Consider the following 24315-nt stretch of genomic DNA (forward strand, 5'->3'; position numbering starts at 1 on the left):
AAGTAAGTTTAAAATGTTAGTCCATCTTATTTTATGGTAGATTGATGAGTTGGTGGACTAATCCACTTGACTCTTTCTTTTCTTAAAAAATAATAATTAAAAAATTAAATACAAATAAAAAATAATCAAATTATAATATAATTTTTTTATTATCTTTTTTTTTTAATTTTTATCTTCAATAAAATTATTTAAAATAATATTTATCAATAAAATCATTTTTATTTTAAAAAATAAGTCATATAATTTAAACATATATACGAAATTGTAAAATAAAATAAATAAAGTTAATAACTAGAAGAAAAATAAAAATAAAAAATAAAAACCTATTCCGCCCCCGCCAAAACCCGCAATTTTGACTATGCAAGTTTGGCAAATTTTTTTAATTTGACAAATTACAAAATCTAACCAAACTCACCTTTTTAATAAATCTGACAGACTAACCCGACAGATTCAACCCATTTTATCACCTCTATTCTAAATAATATTCTATTATTCTTTATGACCTCTCTCTTATGTATGTGTAAATATAACCGCCACAACAATATTCAATTATCACAAGCAAATAAAAATAATAGAAGAATCAAATAATCTAAATGGAATAATAATGAGTTATATTATGAAATATTTTTTATTAATATTAATTAATATTTTTGATTAATTTTTTATTTTTATATTATTAAATTTTAAAATAATTTAATATTTAAAAATTAATATTCGTCATATATCACTATTTTTATATTATTATTAGGGAGTCACTCGGATAAAGACGTATAAAACGTCTTTTTTTAAAGATGTTTTTTATTAATTAAAATTTAACATATATAATTAATTAAGTCATGTTATTTTTGTCAAAATTAGGTTAGACAAATTAATTTAACCGAAAAAATAATGAAATAAATTTTAAACCAGTCTAAATTAATATTATTTTTTTATAGAAAATAACTATAATACTCTTATTATAGAAAATGACTAAAATACTCTTTTATATATATATATATATATATATATATATATATATATATATATATTAATTTTGAAAATTCTAAATTCTAACCCTATAATGACAGAGAAGTAAAGGACTAGAATTTAGGATTCTCAAAATTAATATATATAATAAAAGTATTTTAGTCATTTTTTATAATAAAAATATTGTAATCATTTTCTATAAAAAAATATTAATTTAGATTAATTTAAAATTTGATTTATTATTTTTTCGATCAAATTAATTTGTTTGACCTAATTTTGACAAAAATAATATGATTTAATCAACTATATGCGTTAAATTTTAGTTGCTAGAAAACATCTTAAAAAAAACTTTTTAGTATTATTATCCCCTCTTGAATAGGCTAAAAAATTTTGATATTGGAACAAAAGGAATGATATACTTTAACATGGTAATTTTTGGTGTTTTTTAAAACTGTGGGAGTACACAAATCGGACCCTCCGATTTGTGTTTTAAAAGTTGAAAAAATCTAGAGTACACAAATCGGAGGGTCCGATTTGTGTTAAAAAAATTGAAAAAACTCAGAGTACACAAATCGGACCATGCGAGTTGTTTAATTTTAAAATTTTGCTTAAGAAATCGCATGGTCCGACTTGTGGTTGGGCAAATATAAATTTCGGAAGTTAGAAAACAGACCATCCGAGTTGTTTGTTGTTTTCAATTTTTTTATTAATAGAGAACTCGCATGGCCGAGTTCTGTTCCATTGACACCACATGACTGTGAAGCTTATGTATTCCCCACATTTGAGTTCAACACCACTTTTTTATCCATATTCAAATTAAAAAACCCTCTTGAATAACGACGATCCTGGCATATTGAATATCCGTGAAACTATACGTACCTCTAATTGTACAAAACTACAAACAAATATTATATATGTATATATATATATATATATGTATATGTACTTTCTGTTTTTGTTTTCTCTTTCAAAAATAGGTGGATCGAATATATAGTTATGTACAGATCGAATATAATTATAATACACATGCTCAGCTGATTGCTTATAATGCATGCAATACAAGATCTGATCTCTATTTCCTTTTTTTTGGGAAGGAAATTAAAGAAAGAAAAGTAGAAGAAATTTGAAAACCTAAGATTCTAAGAATAAAAAAACCAAAAATGAAAAATCTACCGAAATTTCATAAAAGAAAGAAACAAAAAAAAAATAATAATGTTCATGAGGTATCTACGGTGACAGTTGTTTCTCTCATAGAGCTAGAACGAAGCACCACCACCTTGTTAGCCTCTTTTTCCTCCATTGTGTTTATTCTCTTGCTCTTAGAAGGAAGAAACTTGGACCAAAATCCACTCTTCTTCTTGCTTCGACGATGATAATCATGATCAACCGCCATTGACCTACTCTTGAGAAGTCCATTATTATTGTTATGCTTGGCACCACTCAACAGAAAGATCGAAAGTGTAGAGCTTCGTTTTCCTTCAGAAGTAAGAGGAAAATGACGCGATACGGGAGAAGCACAGGAAGAAGCTGAAGAAGAAGAATAATACGAGGACAAAGAAGAAACAGAAGAAGAACAAGAAGAACCGCCGCCAATAACAGAAGCGCTAGAAGAAGAAGAAAGTTGAAGAAGCCTATCGTTCAAACAGAGAGAGCACACGCCGGGGGATTGGTGGTGTTTCGGATGCTTCTTGCAACCACCGCCACCTGGTTTGAATCTTCCAAAATCATCTCGTTCGTTATTATTGTTCTTCTTCTGCTTGTTATTGGTGAGTACTCTTTTGAGGTTGAAGCTCGCCATTTTTGCAACATAAGCTTCATCGCTCTTCCTACATTTTTATACATGAATGAATGTGGTGGTGCTGGTGGTGGTGATGATGGTGTGTTTCACTTTCCATGATAGTTCATGGGAGCTTCCTCCAAAATGGTTCTTTTTGACAGGACTAAAAAAAATGGACTTGGAATTAATTGGACGGTTTGGATCAGGACACGTGTTTTAAGTGGACGGTTTTGATGCGCTGATTGTTGAGTGTGTGGAAAACGCAAAAGGCTTGGGCGGCGTGGACAAAATCAAAGCAACCGTGCTGGTAAACGACTGAAACGTAGTCGTTTTGTATTTTGGTGGTGAGTGTAAATTTGTAATGTTGTTGACTATTGGGGATGAAAAGGAAAGACAATAGATTTTGGCTTCTCAGGTAATTTCTTTATTTATTTTATTAATCTCTCTTTTTTTTTTAATTAAAATAGAAAGAATGAATTCTGCTAGGAGTTAATAGAATATTTGTATAATGTGTACAATGAGTTATTTATTTAGCCCAATATAAGTTAAAAAATGAATATCTAAGATAAAATACTACTAATTTTTCAAACATAATACATCCATATTATCTAGAATAACTATTCGAATATCAGAGATAATATCCTACTGAATCGAATATTCCTAAATCTTCATTGTACACATTGTACAGATACTTTATTGACTTTTTATATTTTTTCGAAAAAATTTAGGGGACCAGCAATTTTATTGAATTTTGACCAATATGTAATCAGCAGAGAAAGATGAGCTATTGGATAAAATTTCACACCATCAAATTATTATTAATGACTAATTGATAACTAACAATCACAAAAATTGATGCTCCTAATATTGCTCTATTTTCCCATAAAGAATAAATTTGCTTGGGACCCACTGAGACAGTGGTACTGGCTGGGAAGAGTGGTTCACTGGTTACTTTCAGTACAACCAATGGTACGTTGCCATACATTCTGTGATATGTGACAACTGTATTTTCTTCAACCAATAAGATTCTATTAACTTTCCTAATTCCATGAAAAGTAATTGTATATTCTTTGATTTTTTTTTTAAATTATTCATTGATTATATTTAATTTAATACGCAATTTTTAGAATTTTAATTTGTTCTTTTACATAATTTTTTTAACACATCAAATACGCTTAAAAAATGTGTTATTATTTTTCATTTTTGTTATTATGTTGAAATTTAGACGAGTTTAATAATTATTGGTGTATCAAAATCAAAACATTCTGAAATTTATTGAACGTTTGTCGATAATGTATTTAACACCTTAATTATGAGGCTAAAAAATTTTGATATTGGAACAAAAGGAATGATATACTTTAACATGGTAATTTTTGGTGTTTTTTAAAACTGTGGGAGTACACAAATCGAACCCTCCTATTTGTGTTTTAAAAGTTGAAAAAATCTAGAGTACACAAATCGGAGGGTCCGATTTGTGTTAAAAAAATTGAAAAAACTCAGAGTACACAAATCGGACCATGCGAATTGTTTGATTTTAAAATTTTGCTTAAGAAATCGCATGGTCCGACTTGTGGTTGGGCAAATATAAATTTCGGAAGCTAGAAAACGGACCATCCAAGTTGTTTGTTGTTTTCAATTTTTTTATTAATAGAGAACTCGCATGGTCCGAGTTCTGTTCCATTGACACCACATGACTGTGAAGCTTATGTATTCCCCACATTTGAGTTCAACACCACTTTTTTATCCATATTCAAATTAAAAAACCTAATTATGAAAAGATAAGCTTTTATTGTTTATTTCTTTGTGGTAAATTGGATAAACTTTAAAGTTAAGGCCTAATTTTATTTAGAGTAAAGTATCGTTTTTGTCCCTAACGTTTGGGGTAAGTCCCAAAGTTGTCCCTAACGTTTCAATCGTCCTATTTAAGTCCCTAACGTTTCAAAATTGACTCAATGTTGTCTGCCGTTAGGGATCCGTTAATAGAATTAACGGCGGGACAAAATTGAGACAATTTTAAAACGTTGGGGACAAAAATGATACATAAAAATAAATTTTAATTTTATCCTTCAATAATATTAATTTTTACTGTACATAATATTCAATCGTTTTTTAAATTACAGTTAATCACATTACTTTTATTTTAAATAAATTAATTTTGTTATAATTTTATTCTTAAAGTAATGTAATTTTTTTATAAATAAATAAATTTTACACTTTCATTCTAAATAATGTAATTTTACTTTCATTATTTAATCACATTACTTATAATTTTTTTAATAATTTTCCACTTTCATTCTAAATAAATTAATTTTTTTATAATTTTACATTTAAAGTAATGTAATTTTTTTTTATAAATAAATAACTTTTACACTTTCATTCTAAATAATATCATTTTACTTTCATTACTTAATCACATTACTTATATTTTTTTTAATTTTACACTTTCATTCTAAATAAATAAATTTTTTATAATTTTATGCTTAAGTATTGTAATTCTTTTATAAATAAATAAATTTTATACTTTCATTCTAAATAATGTAATTTTACTTTCATTACTTAATCACATTACTTATAATTTTTTTTTATAATTTTACACTTTCATTCAAAATAAATTAATTTTTTTATACTTTTACTCTTTCATTCTAAATAATGTAATTTTACTTTCATTACTCAATCACATTACTTATATTTTTTTTTTATAATTTTACACTTTCATTCTATTCATATTACATTATTTATTTAGAATAAAAGTGTAAAATTTATTTATTTATAAAAAATTACATTACTTTAAGTATAAAATAAAAAAAATTATTTAGAATAAAAGTGATGTGATTAAGTGTAAATGTGATTAAAAATAATTGAATACTATGTATAGTAAAAAATTATTATTATTGAAAAATAAAATTAAAATTTATTTTTATGTATCATTTTTGTCCCCAACGTTTTCGTCCTATTTAAGTCCCTAACGTGTTTCAAAATCGTTTCAATTTTGTCCCGCCGTCAATTTTATTAACGGATCCCTAACGGTAGGACAACATTGAGTCAATTTTGAAACGTTGGGGACTTAAATAGGACGATTGAAACGTTAGGGACAACTTTGAGACTTACCCCAAACGTTGGGGACAAAAACGATACTTTACTCTTTTATTTATTAAATATATCTACCGTATTTTATTGCCAATATGATATATGATTATTCTTTATATATTGCTTTCCACCAAAAAGCTCTTAAACAATAACAGCACTCGAATCCACCAAGCTAACCTCTAAGCAATTCTTAATTTCTTATTGTTGACCGGTCACGCTTCAAGGACTCCGTACACGAAAAATGTTAAAGATAAGTATTTTTAATTAAAAAAATGAGTTAAATATAAAAAAATAATAATTACCTAAATTTTTTTGTGGTATATCTTTTGGTAAAATGAATTTGTTAGAGAAGTAAGATAATAATAATAGTATGACTATATTTAAATTAATAAAATACATCATAATCACGATTTCTTATGAAATACTTTATCTATAGTCTTGTTTTTCAGCTTAAAAGAATCTCATTTTAAATGTGTTTTTTCTGCCCTTATTGTTACTTTTAATTTGTTTATCCATTAATTTAAAAAGCACTCCGAACTTTATCAAAACTTTTGACAAATTTAAAGATAAAGAATAACATTAATCACTTTCAGAATATTTATGACATAACAGGGGATGACAAAAAAAGAAAGAAACATCCTTGTAATATATAAATTCATGCGTTGCCATTTCGCTTTTACCCAGAAGTACAGTAATACTAAAGAAACCATAGGAAAATAACAGCAAAAATTTATTAATGGTTTTGATAGTCTAAGTCGTGTAGTATCATTGTCACATAACACAGATATTTTGGGCCAGTCAATACGGCAAATGTAATAATCACAAAAGCATGACCATTCAAACGAAGGGCTATTTCTACCAACTCTTCTCCAAAGAAATAGTCTGCAGTGTTACAAAGAAACCACCTTACACTACTCCATTTGGTTTACTTAGTCAATGCAGAAGCCTCTGAGGTCTTGACATCTCTAGGACATTGAGATACATATGGTTTGAGCTGCATAAAGAAAGAATGATGCTAATCAGCACTGACAGTTATGGACTAAAATTCATCAGTGAGAGATTATGGTTTTGATCATTCATAAAAGGAAATAATCAATGAAGTGATGAAACCATAGCAGACATTTTAAGCTGGAAAAAATGTCTATGGAAGTAAAAAATGTACTATTATGATAAAAGAGATCACACAACACAATTTAACGGTATTACCACATCACAAGAATACTTATTGCCACTGTGGATCCTAATGTTGCCTATAATATTACTATTAGGCTCAACCAGCCATTGTTTGACCAACTGTTCCATGTTAGTCCCAAAACTATTAACTATTAAAGCCACTCACACAAAGCTACTATGTATCGGGATGCACCTAAGCTAAGGGCGAAGGAAGCTGAAGAAACATAAATAATGATATACTAGAGAAGCTTAAAAGATAGAAGAATTAAAGAGCTTAACAAAGAAACAATGTCAAATTATCTACTAGTACTTGTTTGACTGTTTGAGAGTTATGCTTTTGAGGGGGAAGGGAGAAAAGGAAGAGACTTCAAGAGCACTTATCCTTGTTTCCGAGATTTATTAGAGTGATAACGCTAACAGGCACTTTAGAGCTTTTACTAACCCCTTTATAAACCATACTTATATTTAAGTAGCATTTGGTTCTTGTCATAAAAACAGAGGTGATAAAAAAATATTGGGGACAAATACATGTCTTGACAAAAGCTTAATGTTGTCCCTGTGTTGAGACAAATTTTAAGATAACCTGTATACTTTAAAATAGAGAAACAAGACATGTCTTGACTCGCCGGCAGTTTTTAAGCAAATTTCTGTACTACCCGAACGAATGGAAGGCATATATGCATCTCTAGTGTTCCTTCCTTTACAGCTACCTCAGTCTCCATCCTTTTTGTCCTAAGATAAGAAACAAATGCTACTTTGGAGTTCCCCAACAATGAGGGTTTTAAACTCCCTAATCAATGAAATGAAATTCTCTAACCCCCTCCTTCCTTTACCCTTCCTTCCCCAGATATCTTCATTTTCTTTTCCCTCGTAGCCACCAGGAGAACCATCTCTTGGCACAAAATTTTCCATGGGAACTTATCTCAGCATTGCAAATTTGTAATCATGTTGAAAACAAACGGATTAACAAAACACCAGTGAACAATGCAAACTGGGTGTACAATTCAAACCTTAAAATCTGTCAAATCAGGGACTATATAGTTTGGCAATTTTTCTTGCACCACCACATACCCACCTGCAACAAAGTGCAAATTTACATTCAACTTGACAGGCAAAAAGGAAAAATGAACTATTGACAATAACTGTAGAAAGTAGCAAATATATTTATGAAAAAAGAAAACTAAAAAGATTGATGGATACTAATAAGCATATGACTGATTTCTACAACTAAAAGTTCAGTAATGAATCTAGAGTCATGACAGAGCCAAACTTTCTAAATGCAGTATAGGTATCACCAAAGCTTGTGATAAAGTTAGAGAACGAGAAAGAAAGCAAGCTAAGAGTGACAAGAAAGGTAAAAACGATAAAATGAATCAATGCACAGTCACTGTATTATCAGGTTATGCTAATATACATGTATGAGTTACACTTAGCAGTCTAACTATTCATCTAGTATAACTAACTAAACAGCTTCTAACTACTTCTAATTCTAACTGACTGAGCTGGCAGCTGAGTAAACTACAATCCCTCAAACTATCACGTGAAGAATTGAGCATTATTTCATGGCAAGCAGCCATCAGCAAATCAAAGTCATAGAAACATAAAATTATGATAAAAAATGAAAAAAGGTTCCCAAGTTATACATCGATATCAAAGAAAGGAAAAAATTTCATACAACATAAACATCTAATTCATTCATTTCACAAGAATTAAGAAGCTTTCAAATTGTATAAACAAAAAATAACAGCAAAGGGAAGGTATAGCGATTCTTATGAGACTGAAGAAAGAAACAAAATAACACGAATCTGGGTCATCTAATTCATACATTTTTTAGAAGAACAAACAATGTCAATTGAAATGAAGGAAGAATAAATCAAAATGGAACCTTCGGAGAGCAGGAACCCATATTGTCGATTCTGACATCCGTGGACGTGGACAAAAGATAACATTTATAAAGGCTAAGACGAAATTAAGAAAATTTTAAAGTAAACTGTACCTTTACGGGTATGGAAACCAGTAGGCTTGCAGTTCTTGCCCTTGTAGTAACCTCGTGGAGCACGTTTTGATGATAGAATGTCCAATGAAGAAGTCCTCTTCCTTCGAAAAGCTCTTCCTATGCCTAGGATCAGCCCTAGAGGCATCTTTTCTTCTCCTCTTCAATAATGAAGATAACACATGAAAAAGATAATTGCATACACAAGGAATAGCAGAACAAAACAGAGAAAAATACATACCTGAGATTGGGAACAATTCAAACTCTTGTTTTGTCCCTGTTGGGGAGCTGCACAATTCACATTGAGAGTTTATTTTCCCCTAGTTAAGAATTTGTATTTTTTTAAAATAACATATAAAATCATGAATAAACACACAAAAACACAAACATGCTCTCAGGTAAAAATTCAAAACCATCAACCAAGGTCATTATCACAGTAATAACATCTTTTTCACAGCAGCAGCAGCAACCATACCAAATCAATAAGCTCATAACATTAACAAGAATTAACATACCAAATCAAGAATTTCATAACTCATAAGCCACAACATAGCAGCAGCAACAATCAATCAAATAACAGAACTATAGAAGCAACAGAAGCGAAGTTACAGGAGCATTAGAAGGAACGGACGATGGAAGCAAAAGTTCGCAGTGAAGAGACCAAAATTAACAGAAGCAAAGGAACAAAAGCAACTAAAAAGCAGAAAAATGGGGAAAAGAAAAAGAAAAGGTAAAAGAAAAAAACAGACAGGAACAAAAAAGAGAAGAATACGAACCAGTGAAGGGAAGGCGTAGGATAGGAAAATACACGACGGCCGGCACGAGGAAGGGAAGAACAGCGGCGGCGGCAGACTGAGAAGAGAAATGCTGGAGTGAGGGAGAAGAAGTAACACTGTGGCGGGTTCCTGAATCAGGCCTTTTTTTTTTTTTATTTTTGGGGATCCAAAATGACGTTTAGATCCTTCATTTATTTTTCAAGAAAGAAAATAAATAATTACTTTTGTTTACAAATTAATCCAAGCACACGTGACGTACATGAAATTCGCAGTGCTGCTTTTTTTAATCTAAAATTGTAGCACGAGATTCAATAAAATTTGCGAACCAAAATTAAAAAAAAATAATGGAGAATATACTTATCATAATTCTGGAAGAAGAGAAAGGAAAACACGCAGAAAAACATAATAATTAGTCCTAATAATGTAAGAAGAGAAGGAAAATTACATAAGAAATCTAATCAACACTTGTTGAAGCAGCCAAAAATTGCACAAAAATGAAGTTGTCCTGTGATTAATGAAAGGCTTGATTTGATGAATATGAATATATGATTGTCCCATCCCCTTGAACCAGCTGCCTCACTAACTGCTTTTAAAATATGCAGATGCAACACAGTCCCACGCTCCTCTTCCACTCTCCACTCCCAATTCCTCATCACCATTATTTTTTATAAATTTATATTTATTTCTACAATAATAAATAGAATAACACCGAAACAATTCCATTATTCCAATCACTCTCTCTCAATCATCACCTCGATGCTTCACCAGCCTTTGCTCTGCGGCTCAAGAGCTGCCACCACCGCTCACTCCACACTCTTCGCTTCCTCACTTTCTGGCGGCATCAACGCCTCCCGCACTTCATTCGCCGGAAACTCCTTCTCCGGTCACTTCGGGTACTATTGCACATCTTAATTATTCTTATGCTTTTGTTCCTGGATTTACATTTTTCTATCTACTTATTTATTGCTCGTGGATCTGATTAGATTGAAATTGAACACGCAAGCTACGGGAAGCAAATCAAATAGCACTGGTGGAGTTTTCAACGAGGTAATGCGATCAAGTATTCCGCTGCTAATGTGTGTGTGTATTCTCAATTTCTCATCATATATAGATAGCTGTTTGTGGAATTTTGACTGGAACTTTGGCATTGGTTAGGGAAGGAACAGTGGCAAGCTTAGAACAAGTAATGTTCACGGTGCTCGTTCAACAGAGGGTGTAACTGAGGTGTGTGCGCCTTTTTGCGTTACAGGCTTTTTATAAAAGATTAAAGAGTTTCTGGATCTTACAAAAACGAACAGAATGATTGTAATAACAATTGGATAAACATGGAATGCAAACTGATATATTAGTAGGTCATGCAACTCAATATCACTATCACTATCAAATGCTGGTTTGCTAGCATTCATTGATTTGTCTTCAATTGTGAAGTCTTGGAGCTAACCTGGATATATTTTCCCCATTTAATTCTGAATCCTCATCGAATGAAACTTGAAAAAAAAAAAAAATCTATGATACCTAGAGCCATACATACAGACTACCACTTTTGGTATATGATTGGTGATCATCACCAACAGGGCTCTTTTAACATCAGATATGAGGGGAGAAAATATTAATTAAAAGAGAAAACAAAATGAAAACTTAGATGGTTAGCAATTAAGATGCTAGGTTGTGCAACTGCAAGGAATTTTATTTATTGTCTCTTCATGAACTAGTGAGCTTTTTTTATTTTCAAACAAATTATTGGATATGCAATTTATTGTCGTATCTGGAGAATGAAACGGTAATGGCCTTTGAGATGAAGTTGTTTGCTATCTATTGCAACTGCAGTGCAAATAACCCGGAGTTTAGTAATATAGTTGTTTGTTGTTAAACTCAAGTCCCTTGCTGTAAAGGAGAAATCCAATGATGGGAGACATGCTGCAAAGTTGCCCTACCATGGTGCAGACGAAAAAATATCAAAAAGAAAAATCACCATCATCAACAAGATCAACAAGATTTTACGTTTTCTTACTTACTCCTCCACTCCCTAGTCCCAACCCAACCCCTACCTACCAACATAAAAAAAGAGAAATAAACTATGCCACTGTTATGGTGTAATATAGATTTACTGTTATTAATGTCATCAAAATGCTTCACTTTGCAATTTCAGGAAGAAGCCTTACAAGTGATTGAGAGCAGACCATCATGGAAAACCTTTCCAGGCCAGGCATTTCCATTGGGTGTATCAGAAGTTGACAATGGGATCAATTTTGCTATTTTTTCACAGCATGCAACTGCTGTCACACTTTGTTTAGTCCCTCCTGAGAGGTAAATTAGATTCTTTTTGCATCATTAGTTCACTCTTCCCAGTGCATGAATCAAATTTAAAAATAAAAAATGTACTTTGTTCAAATTCTCAGGAGTCTTTCTTTTCTCAAACTGCAATTTGTTTCAATGATTAGCGACTTTCTAAATCTGCTCAAAAAATAAAACGTGAAGAAAGAACCTTATTAATAAGGATTCAAGACTTGCACTGATTTTCACATCAATTTTGAAAGCTGCAAGCTCTTGAGCTGTGAATTCTAGACTGAGATATATCTTGAGAACGGTTTCACATTGTTTCTTGGGTTAGGTTTTTTTGGCATGGCCTTATGATGAGGAGCAACATAAGTGAATGTTAAAACCTAGGATATTATTCTTGTCAGAGTTTTAGGCTTCTGGATCAAGTGTATTCACAAGGTGTGATAGCTCATTGACCATTTCTGTACAATTCATTTTTTCTTGCTCTCAGTCAAATGTAGTTTTAGTTCCTTGTCTTTTGTGTCAAATTTTGACGAAGATCCCTGTCATTCAAGATCTGTAAATTTTTTACGAGTAGAGGCTGTCTTTCTCATCCTTCATACCATCTATTCAATTTACCAATCTATGCAAAAGGTTAATATAGTCATGAAACATATAGTTGTCTTACATACTTTTTTATTATTTTAATTTTTAGTGGAAGCATGGATGCACTGGATGGTGGCATGATAGAATTGGCTTTGGATCCTCATTTAAACAAAACAGGGGACGTTTGGCACATTTGCATTGAGGTATATCTTCTAGCAACTGCCTGAGAAGCTAAACTCAGCTTTGCCTTGTTTTTGGTTAAAATCGCAACCTTAAAAATATAGGAATAATGCAATAATCAAAATAGTATTCCTAATATTGTACTAATATGCAATATTTTCCCTGTTACAGTGTTTTACTTTTGTGGCTAAAATGTCAGAATAAACAGACAAGTCTGAAATTTATTATAACTGCACTGTTTCCTCACAAAGTGTTGACTGTGATGTAGGGAATTAAATGGCTTTTATGTTTGGATGCTGACATTGGCTGGTTTCTGTGTGATATATGTTGGTGTTGAATGGTGATGCATTTTGGGTTTTTTTTTTTTTTTTTGGCACTCATTTTGCGATAATTTCATCAAACATCCTTGGAAAAAAAATGTACCTAACACTTTCTAATTTACCCGTATAAATTCTAACTAAATGAGATAAGGCCATTGGATTTTATTGGACTATTGTTGCTGCTAGCTGCGTGATATACATTTTTACTTCTTCCTTTTTACCAAAGTTCAATTTTGATTTTAATATATATTTTTTTCTTTTCAATGCACAGGATCTGCCTCGGAGCAATGTTCTGTATGGATATCGCATAGATGGGCCTCAAGACTGGGGTAAGGGGCATCGATTTGACAGCAACATTGTGCTTGTTGATCCTTATGCAAAACTAATAGAAGGTCGGCGATATTTTGGGGACATTAGCATGAAGTTGTTTAAGTTTCTCGGCACATATGATTTTGACAGCTTACCTTTTGACTGGGGAGAAAATTACAAGCTTCCAAATATTCCTGAGGTTTGGTCTTTTGGGTCTTTTGACTGCATAAATGTCTATTGTTGCTCCTAAACGATACTTATCACATTATTGTCCTTGTATTAAGGCTTCATATAAGCTGGTTTATGCTTACTACTATATATATATATATATATATATATATATATATACACGCTTTTAAAGCTGTTGTCTAGTAGTTTAAATTTTACTGCTCATTTTGTCTTCCTGGTTGAATGATGTATAATGTTTGCTTTGATTCTCAATATGCTTCACTGATGCACTTGCAGAAAGATCTTGTTATATATGAGATGAATGTCCGTGCATTTACAAGTGATGAATCTAGTGGGCTGGAAAATAACATTCGTGGTAGCTATCTTGGCGTGATTGAGAAGGTAATATTTGTGTTATTCTTTATATTCTTAAGGTGAATTTGACGCAATACTATGTTCATATGTTTTAAAATATTCCATTTCTGTAAGTAAAGCCTGCCCTCAAGTTTGACCAAATGAAACCTAGTGTCAAAAAAATATAAGAAGTGTTAAGAGTTACATACTTGGAGGATCTAGGTTGAATATATTTGTAACAAGAAGCTTGGCACACATAGCATTTGCTATAGTGTAGTGTTAAAAATGGACACATATTAAACGTGTTTTTTCATATTACTAGACTCACCCTTAATTTTAGTGCTCATTGCTTGGTTTCCAGTATACACTAACAACGTATTTATGTTGTACAAAGTATGATTAAATCTGTGGGAAGTTCTCCTTTGGGTCCTCTAGAAAATGTCACCGACAATGGTGTGGATTTGAATATAGGCAACATATTAATTTTCCAATGAAATGTGGAAGTTATCTAGCAGCTTTAAAGTAATAGAAGGCAGAGTTCCCCTTTTAAGATTTTCAGTTGAAAGTTCCTAAAGAGTTATAATGACATCATAATAAATTCTTGTTATTTAGCCAATATTTTGTACAACCATGGTTCAACAAATATTTAAACACCATATATGAAAATGTCTGCGTATTGAAAAATGTGAATAACTTAGATCCTAGAGTTCTGTTCAGCCTTTTATTAAACGAGTGAAAAGGCAGTTGTTTTTAACACTTAACTTGCGATACAAAGAATTGTGATGAAACTAGACCTATATTATTTTCTCTGTCCAAATTTAAAATTGCTTGAAATTTAAAACAAGCTCAAATTTGAAACTAGACCTATATTGTTACCTGGTGTCTCCAAGTTTAGGAAATAATGCTGCTTATGCTTTATTATATCCTTTGTAAAAATATTTATTTCCTTGTCATTTTAACTTGATCTTTTTCTCATCTCTAAGATCCCACACCTTCTAGAGCTTGGTATCAATGCAGTGGAGTTGCTACCTGTCTTTGAGTTTGACGAAATGGAGTTCCAAAGACGACCAAACCCCAGAGATCACATGGTAATATAAAGTATCATGATCTATTATTTGCGGCATAGTTTTGTGTGGAAGCCCTTCATTATTTACAGTGTATTTTTGAGTCCCAGTAGACAAATAACACTCTTCTGTCTGGTAGTCTACCCACGAATTCTGAAGAAATATGTAATAGCATAAACACACATGTAGGTAGAATAACTATGTTTTCATTCTCATTCAGCTGGTGCAGAAATCTGAAAAGCAAATAGGGTTTGTGATATGTTAAGTGACAGTGTATATGAATTTGACATATTATGTGGCTTATACAGTTGTACTGACAGTTCATTGTTATTTTTTTGCTTTTCAAGATCAATACATGGGGTTATTCAACAATAAATTTCTTTTCCCCTATGAGTCGCTATGCTAGTGCTGGTGGAGGACCAGTTAATGCTTCCCGGGAATTCAAGTTAATGGTTAAAGCTTTACATTCTGCTGGCATAGAGGTAACTTTGAATTCCACTGACTTGAGTTTGGAGTGTAACCTACTTTATATTGTTTTGCTTTTCTACCTTATTTTATAACATCTCATTATCTTATATCTCACTTGCAATAAATCTTATTCACACTTAGGTTATTTTGGATGTTGTCTATAATCATACTAATGAGGCAGATGATCCTAATCCTTACACTACTTCATTTCGTGGTATAGATAATAAGGTAATTCTATTTTTTTGGCAAAGTGTGTTATTTGTGCATTGGTATACTTGCAATACCATACATTATGGTCGGGCGTTCTTATAAATTTGGCTTTCCTTTTTCTTTAATCATCTTTTATTTTTTAGGATAAAGGAAAAGGAATTAAGGAAGTTTACTTTATAAGACTCCAAATAGCATAGCGTAAGAATTGTACACAGGTTGAAAACAAGGTGTATACAAGAAAAGAAATGATCTAGAAATGTAGCATTATGTATATTAATGAAAAATGTAGTGGTGACAATAAGATCAGTGTAAGTAATAATATCAGATAATGTGTTTAATACCATCCATGCGACACAGTTAGGAGGTAAGGTATCCGGTTGATTCAAATTCTTGACATATGCAGTACATGGATGTAGTGGCCTTTGAAATGTAGTAGTTGTGCACGATCTTAGAACTACAATTTACATTGCTACAAATTACAAAGGCATTTCCTGCTTAGTTTCCTTCTCAAGTTGTCCTTTTGTCTTTGGTATTATCTATTCACTAATCAGCCAATGTTTGTTTAGTTATATAGATTGTTGATTTGCTTTTACTCTTCTAAAATTTCTTCTTTTCTACAGGTTTACTACATGTTGGACAATGATGGTCAACTACTGAACTACTCTGGCTGTGGTAAGTTTATCTTCGTCTTACTATCAAAATTTTATATCAACAATTCAATGTATTACCTGTTCCACATTTTTCTCGAGTGTTGAGGATATTTGTTATGCAATACTTTTTCTCCTTTCACTATTTTGAGAATAAACAGCTCCCTTTGATTTAATTGCTAGCAGCTAAATTTTAGTATGCATCCTTTGGTTTATGTAGGTGATCTCATCTAGTAATACTAGACCTATATCAATATAAGTACTCTCACTTGGAGTGAATATTTTTCTTCAGGAAATACATTGAATTGTAACCATCCTGTGGTCATGGAGCTCATCCTTGACAGCCTAAGACACTGGTATGGACTACTTGCATAAAATATGATATTTATACACTGGCCAGTTGTGTATATCTTGATCAATTTAGTTCATTTCATCTAAGAACAACTCCCTATTCATTTATCTCAAACAGGCTTGATACTTTAGAGTATACAATTTTTGTGGTTTCTTAATCCATTACATGTTCAGTTGCTCATGATGTTGTATAAAACATTAACATTATACTTGTTTGCCCTTATGCTTTTGCCATGATTCTTTTCTAGCCAAGCATTAATCCATAACATCAGTTTGCCTCTATGGGAATCTTGTAATGTTTACCTATCTTTAGTGCTTTAAAATTTTTTGAGCATTTTTGGTGCTTTTACTCAGATCATGAACTAATAATTGCATCCAATTCCCGAAAATTCCCAATTGTTTTGAATTTTATCTTTTTCGAATGGAATATTTACACAATGAGAGTATTTGAAATACAGGAAAGAAATACTATTCCACAATTTTTCCAAAGGAGTTGCCAATGGATCCATGTTCCCCAATCATTGATGGTCCTAAAATTGCTAAACCTACATTATAGGCAATAGTACCTATATTAACAACTCATCTTTTGTGATGCCATTAGCAGTACTAATAATTCAAAACTAGTCATAATTTTTCTTTTTAATTTTCTATTTGTGGAAGCATTATTTTCTGTTCTGTAAATTCTATTTATTCTGTTTGCTTATGTAACTAATTAGCATCATCAATTCTCTTTTTCGGTTTCACTTTATTGTAGGGTCACTGAATATCATGTGGATGGATTTCGATTTGATCTTGCAAGTGTCCTTTGTCGAGGAACTGATGGTTCCCCCCTTAACGCTCCCCCTCTGATTAGGGTAAATTTATATCCTAGAATATAGATATGATGGGCATTTTCTTGAATGCTGGTATGAAGTTCATAAATTTGGTTCAACCATTTCACTATTTCACATATTATCTGAAAAGGATGCCTGACAAGCTATGGACATTTTGTTAGACATAAAAGCAACACAAAATTCTGGACATACTAGATTTGCCAATGTTGTAGTTTCCTGTCAGGGTACATGATTCTTAGCGTTGAACCAATGTAATTAGCAAACTACAGGGCTGATGAAACTAAACTCACATGTTGTATCTAATTGAATGAATCTAAACCGTAACATTCAATTTAGATCGGTCTGGTTCAAGGGATTTTAGGCATATAAAGAGTTCCTGTAGCTTATGTAAGTATAAACAGATAACCTCTTTGGTTAATGGTTATTCAAATGATAAATTAAGACTTCAGATTTTGTCACAACACATTAATAACATTAAAAGCAATAGCAGGAAAGACTGTTAATTCAATGCCAGACGAATTTGCAGCTTTACCCGCTTAGAATCTGCTACTGGGATTTGGGTACAGGCATGAAGAGCACTATATAAAAAAGTTGGGTAAGGATTTGAGCACGATTTCACCTCTTTATCATGCTAAACTTGTAAACAGGTAGAAAAGAAGACCTCCAGATTATTTCAAAACCCGGTCTAATTGAATGAATTGTTTAGAAACCAATGGGAGCTGAGCTACCAACCGAAACTGAGAGACATAGTTGGATGTAGTTGAGTTTCAGAAGTTCTTGGTTAGTTTTGTTGGTTTGGTACTTTGGTTTTAAACACTTCTACAGTTTCTAAATTTGAAGACATCATTGAGTGCTAGTTATTCTCTATCTCGGCTAGGAAACTGGCCCAAATTTTATTTTATAATTAATTGATCCTATCAGTTTTATTCTTTTGCAGGCAATTGCTAAAGATGCAGTCTTATCGAGATGTAAAATTATTGCAGAGCCTTGGGACTGTGGAGGTCTTTATCTTGTTGGAAGTTTCCCAAATTGGGATCGGTAATTTATTTTCTTAGAACTTTTACTGTTTAAGTATGTATGATCATTCTAAGAATACTCTTTAATACAATCCACAAATCATGAAAGTTGATGAACTACATGCTTGGGTGATTTTAGACTTCCATTTATAATGCTTATGCTACAAAAAAGGGATGTGATGGAGGATTTTCGCATGAGAATAAGGAGGACATAATGTGAAAGTAACTGGAAGATTCATGCCTAAGAAGCATCATTGAATGTTGATTTCGCTAGGGATGGAACTTGGGGTGTGAAATGTGAATGTAAAAGTGGAAAGAGGAAATGTGGAGGTAGACAACAAGTACTAAGTGAGAATTAGAGAGGGAGGCCACAGGTCTCCCATTGTCCTGTAGTATGTTTTTCATAATTACTTGTTTTGAAGAATCTCAAAGGTCGACCTCTTCTGTTGTAAGGAGGTTGGCTCTACTGTTTCATAAATAAATATCAATTTCACTCGTTTTTATAGTTGGAAGCAAACAATACACAACATTCCACATATGAAGCCTTCATGACTTTTTTTGTTTTAATCTTGACATTGTGTGTAGGTTTCTAGTTTAGTTATTGATATTGAATTCAGTGGCTTGCTATAATGATATTTGAGAAATTTTTTTTTATTTTTTTGCTTTTTGATTCCGGCTTTCACCCCCTGACAAGTATCAACTTTGCTAGTTTTGTGACATAAAAATTAATATGATAATTGGATTATTCTGATTCTGCAATTGAATTCACCAACGGTTGCATGACATATTAGTTGTTTTAAGTTCTACCCTTCAGCATGAAACGTTCACTTCAGCATCATGTAATCTGTTCCAATGGCCAAAATCTTCATCTGAACTGCATAAATATGGTTTTGTTTAGAACACAAAAGAGTATTTCAAGGACAATATCCACATACATTCTTGGAACGGGGTTCTGCTCTAGAGAGATTCATTTATTGTTAAAATAGAAAACCTGTTTCCTCTATTGACTATTTTTCTTTGACATAGATGGGCTGAATGGAATGGGAAATACCGTGATGATTTGCGGAAATTTTTCAAGGTAATTTTTAAGAGGGAAAGAAAAAAGAAACCTAATTTAGACCCTCAAATTACCTGACCTTTAATGGTATGATTTGCAATAGGTAGTTTAGGCAAACAGAACTACCCATTCTATAATGTTATATGAGAAACAAGAAACTACGTAAATAATCAGATGGGACTACTGCTTGTCTTTGCTATATTCTATGATTTGACTTATGAACTGTTTAATTTATTGCTAATTTATTTTCTTCCTTTGAAAATGTTCTAGGGTGATGCTGGTATGAAGGGGAGTTTTGCAACTCGGGTTGCTGGATCTTCTGATCTTTATAAAGTAAGCATCACTACTATATTCCCTGTCAAAGACCAACTCTTCTAAAGCTTATGCTATTGAGAGTGTTTTGGGAATGGTATTATATCTCTGACTTATGAAGTTGAACTTATGTGGCAGAATATTAGATTAAACTAATGGGAATTACTTTTGACTCACAGTAGTTTACATTAACACATGTACCCTGAGTCCCTAAGTTGGCCATTTTTCACATGCTCATCACAAGGGTCATCAAACTTAAGGATTTTTCTTGCACTCATCAAACTGATTGCTCCATTGAAGTCGTTTGTTTTGTCACCATGTAAACTATCTTCATCGAGTTTAATACCTTAGCATCCTTATTAAACAGTCAAACTGCCATATCCAGCACTTCAGTTTCTAAAATTGCTATATGAATAATTCTATAATAATGTTCCCATCTGCATTTGTTTGTCTTACAGGTGAACAACCGTAGACCATATCATAGTATTAACTTTGTTATTGCACACGATGGGTTTACCTTGTATGATCTTGTGTCATACAATTGCAAGGTACCACCCCTCCTAATTCTGGTCAAATATCCACTCTTTTATCAAAATTTTGGCACCTTACTTGGTTGTTGGTTTCATAGCACAATGAAGCCAATGGCGAAGGTGGAATGGATGGAAGCAATGACAATTTTAGTTGGAACTGTGGTTTTGAAGGTAGCTTCTTGCACTACACTGTTTACCTTTGCTTCTTTCTTTTACAATGGCCTTTTTTCTTTTAGATTAAATATTCCAGCATATAGAATGATATAATTGTATAACATGAAACCCAAGACTAATAATAGTACTACAATCTGGATGTCTGAAGAACACTTACGAGTCACAAGTATTGCATACCATAATGACTGAAGTTCACCCCGTGTGATCCATGGTTCCTAGATTTTTGTTTTTCTGGGCCTTTGGCTCTCCTTGTAACTCCCCACCTAAAAAAATCAATGAAGTTTATCCAACTATGACACAACAGGCTTCATATTTTATCATCACTAGTTTGTAAAATGCAGTGTTATTTTAATTGTTTTCTGAAGCATGGATGTCCTTGATATGCAACCATGTTGCAGTCATTGGTAGCAATTGTTGGAACTTGTATTTTGTTCGTCATCACACACACATTTTGAGTACCAAACTGATTATCTCATTGATTTGTTTTGGGATTGCTTCTCTTCCCTATTTCTTTCTCATTTTGTGTAGACATTTTTGAGAAAGGAATTGAATTCTGATAAGTGAGCAATATTTGGTTTGCTGTATAAGTCTGCCTATTTAATTATTATCATTTTACTGGAAAAAACTATTTGTTTGACAGGGGAAACTGATGATGCTAGCATAAAAGCTTTACGTTCACGACAAATGAAAAACTTCCATTTGGCATTGATGATATCTCAGGTTCACATACCAACTAGTTAGTCATATTTCAGTTGTTTATTAGCAGAAAATAGTGCTTGAAATTCTGTAATCATTTTGTTTGTATATAACTCTTCTGAAGTCAGCATGTCTTTAAAGGAAGAAAGTGAATATTCTCTCACATAAGTCTTAAAGACAAACCTACTTTAGAGGAGCTCTTTCCCAAATTTCCACATCTGTCCCAGATGCATGTCTTGATATACATATAAACTATAGAGATATAAAATGCAATAACCTGCCTTCAATTTTGTTAATTAGGACATTGTGCCAAATGTAAAAATGTTTAAACAGGTTAATCACCAAATGTAAACCATGGGTTTCTCAGACAGTATTTGTAATTCAGGATTTCAGGTCATAGCACTATATCACCTTTTCAACTTATTTTGTTTTATAAAGTAAAATTCGAGATGATGTGGTATGATTTTATTGATTTGCATTATGCTACCACTCAAGGCAAAGTAGGAATTAGAATTTTGTAATGACTGCAGGGCACACCTATGATGCTAATGGGAGACGAGTATGGCCACACTCGCTATGGAAATAACAATAGTTATGGGCATGATTCTTCTATTAATAATTTCTTGTGGGATCAGGCAAGTCTATAACCTGCCGATTTCACTTTTGACAGTTTCTTACTGACTATTTACTGACAGCATAATATTCTTTTCAATAGTTGGATGCACGGAAGAATGACCACTTTAGGTTTTTCTCCAAAGTTATAGAGTACCGGCATGCACATAAAGTATTCAGTCATGAAAATTTTCTCAGCAAGGTGATCTGTTTGCTTCACGTTATGTAAACTAATGCTGCAAATCTTATGGTAGCACACACCCTCATTTGTGCTTATGGAACTCTTTTTTCTTGGCAGACTGACATCACGTGGCATGAACACAATTGGGACAACTATGAAAGCAAATTTCTTGCATTCACGTAAGAGTATATGTACATCTTTGATAAGGAATTGGGATTGGTAAATCCTGGAAGAATTTTTTGTAGTGCTTTTACACAATGAATCTAAACAGTGTTGCTGGAAACTACATCTTGGTCTTGGAATGTACTTCGAATCTAATACTAAAAAAGACAATGACTGAATGACCTGACATTAATTGCTTTGCATTTTCTCTGTGCATTGCGTGTGTATACAGTCTTCATGACAACAGTGGAGGAGACATCTATTTGGCATTTAATGCTCATGACTTCTTTGTTGAGGTTATGCTTCCAACACCTCCAACTAAGAGGAGCTGGTTTCGTGTGGTAAGTTTCAATTCTCCTCCTTTTAGTACGCATCCAAATAAGATTTTAGCATGAAATTTGTGTTCAGCACTAACATCAACTTTTTTTAGAGGATGCCATTGCCAGCAAATTGTTTCCTTATAAATTTTATACTCATGTTAAGTTGAATTCTTGACGCGAATGCAGGTGGATACTAATCTTGTCTCTCCCGATGACTTTAACCTTGATGGTCTCCCCTGCAAAGGAAACACCTACAACATTGCACCATACTCCTCCATTCTTCTTGAGGCCAAGTTTTCATTGGAGAATCCCCCTCTCACAATTGTACAATAAAATGTGATTAACATAGACGTATCTCAGATACTGAAATGGTTCATAAGCTTGATCTGAGATTTATATTTTGTATTGTATAAAGGCCGGATGTATAGGCACCCGAGAAAAAGAAAAAGTAAAATAGAAGAAAAGAAAAGACGAAGAATAGTAATAAGACTGCAAATCTTGAACTAATATGATTTACAGGATTTAGCATTATATAGAGTCAGGTTATAATAGAAAGTCAGGTTAAGATGTTAAGATGTTCAGATGATCGAGTTCAATAAATGTTGTTATCAATCTATATCTATTTTCTTGCGTATATTTATATTGCGATTTGCGAGATTGACTTGAGTTAATTAAATAAGATTCATTCTATTATTTAAGGTAGTCTAAGTAGTCCACGACGCTAAAGCTAAAAAATGTTCCGAACTTAATTCCTTCCTTGTTCTATTATCTATCAATTAATTCCTTTTAATGAAATACTAGAGACAATTTTAATAATTCTCTTGGCAGCAATTTAGAAATATTGGACTTCTTCTCCCTGGAGTTAGTTCAGGAGTTATACGGATTTAATTCCTCTTTACGAGTAATTCTCCACGTACAAGTGATTTTCAATACAAGTTATACAAGTCATTTATATTTAAGCTGTTTTACGTTTTTTTTTGTGCCTCTTTTTTTTCTTCTTCTTTCTCCGTGTTTCCTTTTCCTCTTCTTCCTCCTCTTCTTCTTCCTCCTCTTCCTCCTCTGTGTCTCTTTTTCTTCTTTTTCATAATTTTTCTCTCTCGTTATCATCGTCATCAACACCACCTCTTCTTCCCTTTTTTTATTGAAATTTTTTCTCCTCTTTTCGTTTTCTCTTTCTCCTTCATCAAAATCACCAGAAAAACGAAGAAACATTATTCAAGGTACTGTTTTACTATTCTTTTAGATTTTTTTTCTAGATTGTCTTTGTCATGTGCCTCATCCTTAACCAGCAAAACGTTAAAAAATTTCAAGAAGAAATATACTGTCTCCCCCTATTTTGGGTGTATTTCTTAAATCCTTTGGGTGTATTTCTGTAATCCTTTGGATGTATTTCTGTAATCGTTCGGGTGTATTTCTAAAGTTCCATCATCTTCAAAACAATTTCAAAACTTGATTTCAGAAACTATGAAAATCGAAAAAAGCAGAAGGAGATCGAAGGCAAAGAGAAAACGTTTTTCCATACAAGTCATTTATATTCACGCCGTTTTCACTTTTTTTTTTTGTCTCTTTTTCTTCTTCTCTTTCTCCGTGCTTTCTCGTCCTCTTTTTCTTCTTCTTTTTTTCGTTGTGTCTCTTCAATAACACGCTTGTTAGGCCTAACTTGTAAAATTTGTAAATAAAAATAATTTGTATGTGTAGCACTTCTCTTAATTTA

General features: G+C 32.3%; 3 protein-coding genes across 3 annotated transcripts; 1 reads left to right on the forward strand and 2 right to left on the reverse strand.

Annotated features, from left to right (window-relative positions):
- Window positions 1–1944: 1944 nt before the first annotated feature.
- LOC130943959 (uncharacterized) lies at window positions 1945–2886 on the reverse strand. The gene has a single exon (XM_057872066.1). It carries the CDS (start codon window positions 2762–2764, stop codon window positions 2183–2185), a length of 582 nt encoding a protein of 193 aa, XP_057728049.1. The 5' UTR covers window positions 2765–2886; the 3' UTR covers window positions 1945–2182.
- A 3655-nt stretch (window positions 2887–6541) lies between these two features.
- On the reverse strand, window positions 6542–9957 carry LOC130944216 (uncharacterized). Its single transcript, XM_057872427.1, has 5 exons — window positions 9773–9957; window positions 9238–9284; window positions 9000–9157; window positions 8014–8078; window positions 6542–6824 (listed from the first exon to the last, which is right to left on the reverse strand). The coding sequence occupies exons 3-5, from the start codon at window positions 9142–9144 to the stop codon at window positions 6756–6758; spliced, it is 279 nt and encodes a 92-aa protein (XP_057728410.1). The 5' UTR covers window positions 9145–9157; window positions 9238–9284; window positions 9773–9957; the 3' UTR covers window positions 6542–6755.
- Window positions 9958–10184: 227 nt separating this feature from the next.
- On the forward strand, window positions 10185–23220 carry LOC130944214 (isoamylase 3, chloroplastic). Its single transcript, XM_057872426.1, has 24 exons — window positions 10185–10665; window positions 10756–10819; window positions 10928–10996; window positions 11922–12079; window positions 12747–12840; window positions 13409–13645; window positions 13912–14016; window positions 14952–15056; window positions 15380–15514; window positions 15642–15728; window positions 16331–16382; window positions 16650–16713; window positions 17463–17562; window positions 18479–18579; window positions 19584–19635; window positions 19885–19947; window positions 20385–20474; window positions 20555–20627; window positions 21271–21350; window positions 21857–21961; window positions 22042–22140; window positions 22237–22298; window positions 22514–22622; window positions 22788–23220. The coding sequence occupies exons 1-24, from the start codon at window positions 10529–10531 to the stop codon at window positions 22932–22934; spliced, it is 2388 nt and encodes a 795-aa protein (XP_057728409.1). The 5' UTR covers window positions 10185–10528; the 3' UTR covers window positions 22935–23220.
- The last annotated feature ends 1095 nt before the right edge of the window (window positions 23221–24315 follow it).

Source organism: Arachis stenosperma, chromosome 8 (assembly GCF_014773155.1).
Source record: "Arachis stenosperma cultivar V10309 chromosome 8, arast.V10309.gnm1.PFL2, whole genome shotgun sequence".
Classification (NCBI taxonomy): domain Eukaryota; kingdom Viridiplantae; phylum Streptophyta; class Magnoliopsida; order Fabales; family Fabaceae; genus Arachis; species Arachis stenosperma.

What these genes read in the sequence shown, in the direction of transcription:
- LOC130944216 (XM_057872427.1), bottom strand. Translation starts at nt 9,144, where the DNA reads ATGCCTCTAGGGCTGATCCTAGGCATAGGAAGAGCTTTTCGAAGGAAG. An exon ending in TGGTTTCCATACCCGTAAAG is followed by an intron (nt 8,079 to 8,999) that starts GTACAGTTTACT and finishes ACTTTGTTGCAG; the next exon opens with GTGGGTATGTGGTGGTGCAA. An exon ending in CTGATTTGACAGATTTTAAG is followed by an intron (nt 6,825 to 8,013) that starts GTTTGAATTGTA and finishes TTCTTTATGCAG; the next exon opens with CTCAAACCATATGTATCTCA.
- LOC130943959 (XM_057872066.1), bottom strand. Translation starts at nt 2,764, where the DNA reads ATGGCGAGCTTCAACCTCAAAAGAGTACTCACCAATAACAAGCAGAAG.
- LOC130944214 (XM_057872426.1), top strand. Translation starts at nt 10,529, where the DNA reads ATGCTTCACCAGCCTTTGCTCTGCGGCTCAAGAGCTGCCACCACCGCT. An exon ending in AGTTTCCCAAATTGGGATCG is followed by an intron (nt 18,580 to 19,583) that starts GTAATTTATTTT and finishes TCTTTGACATAG; the next exon opens with ATGGGCTGAATGGAATGGGA. An exon ending in TTGTGTCATACAATTGCAAG is followed by an intron (nt 20,475 to 20,554) that starts GTACCACCCCTC and finishes TTGGTTTCATAG; the next exon opens with CACAATGAAGCCAATGGCGA.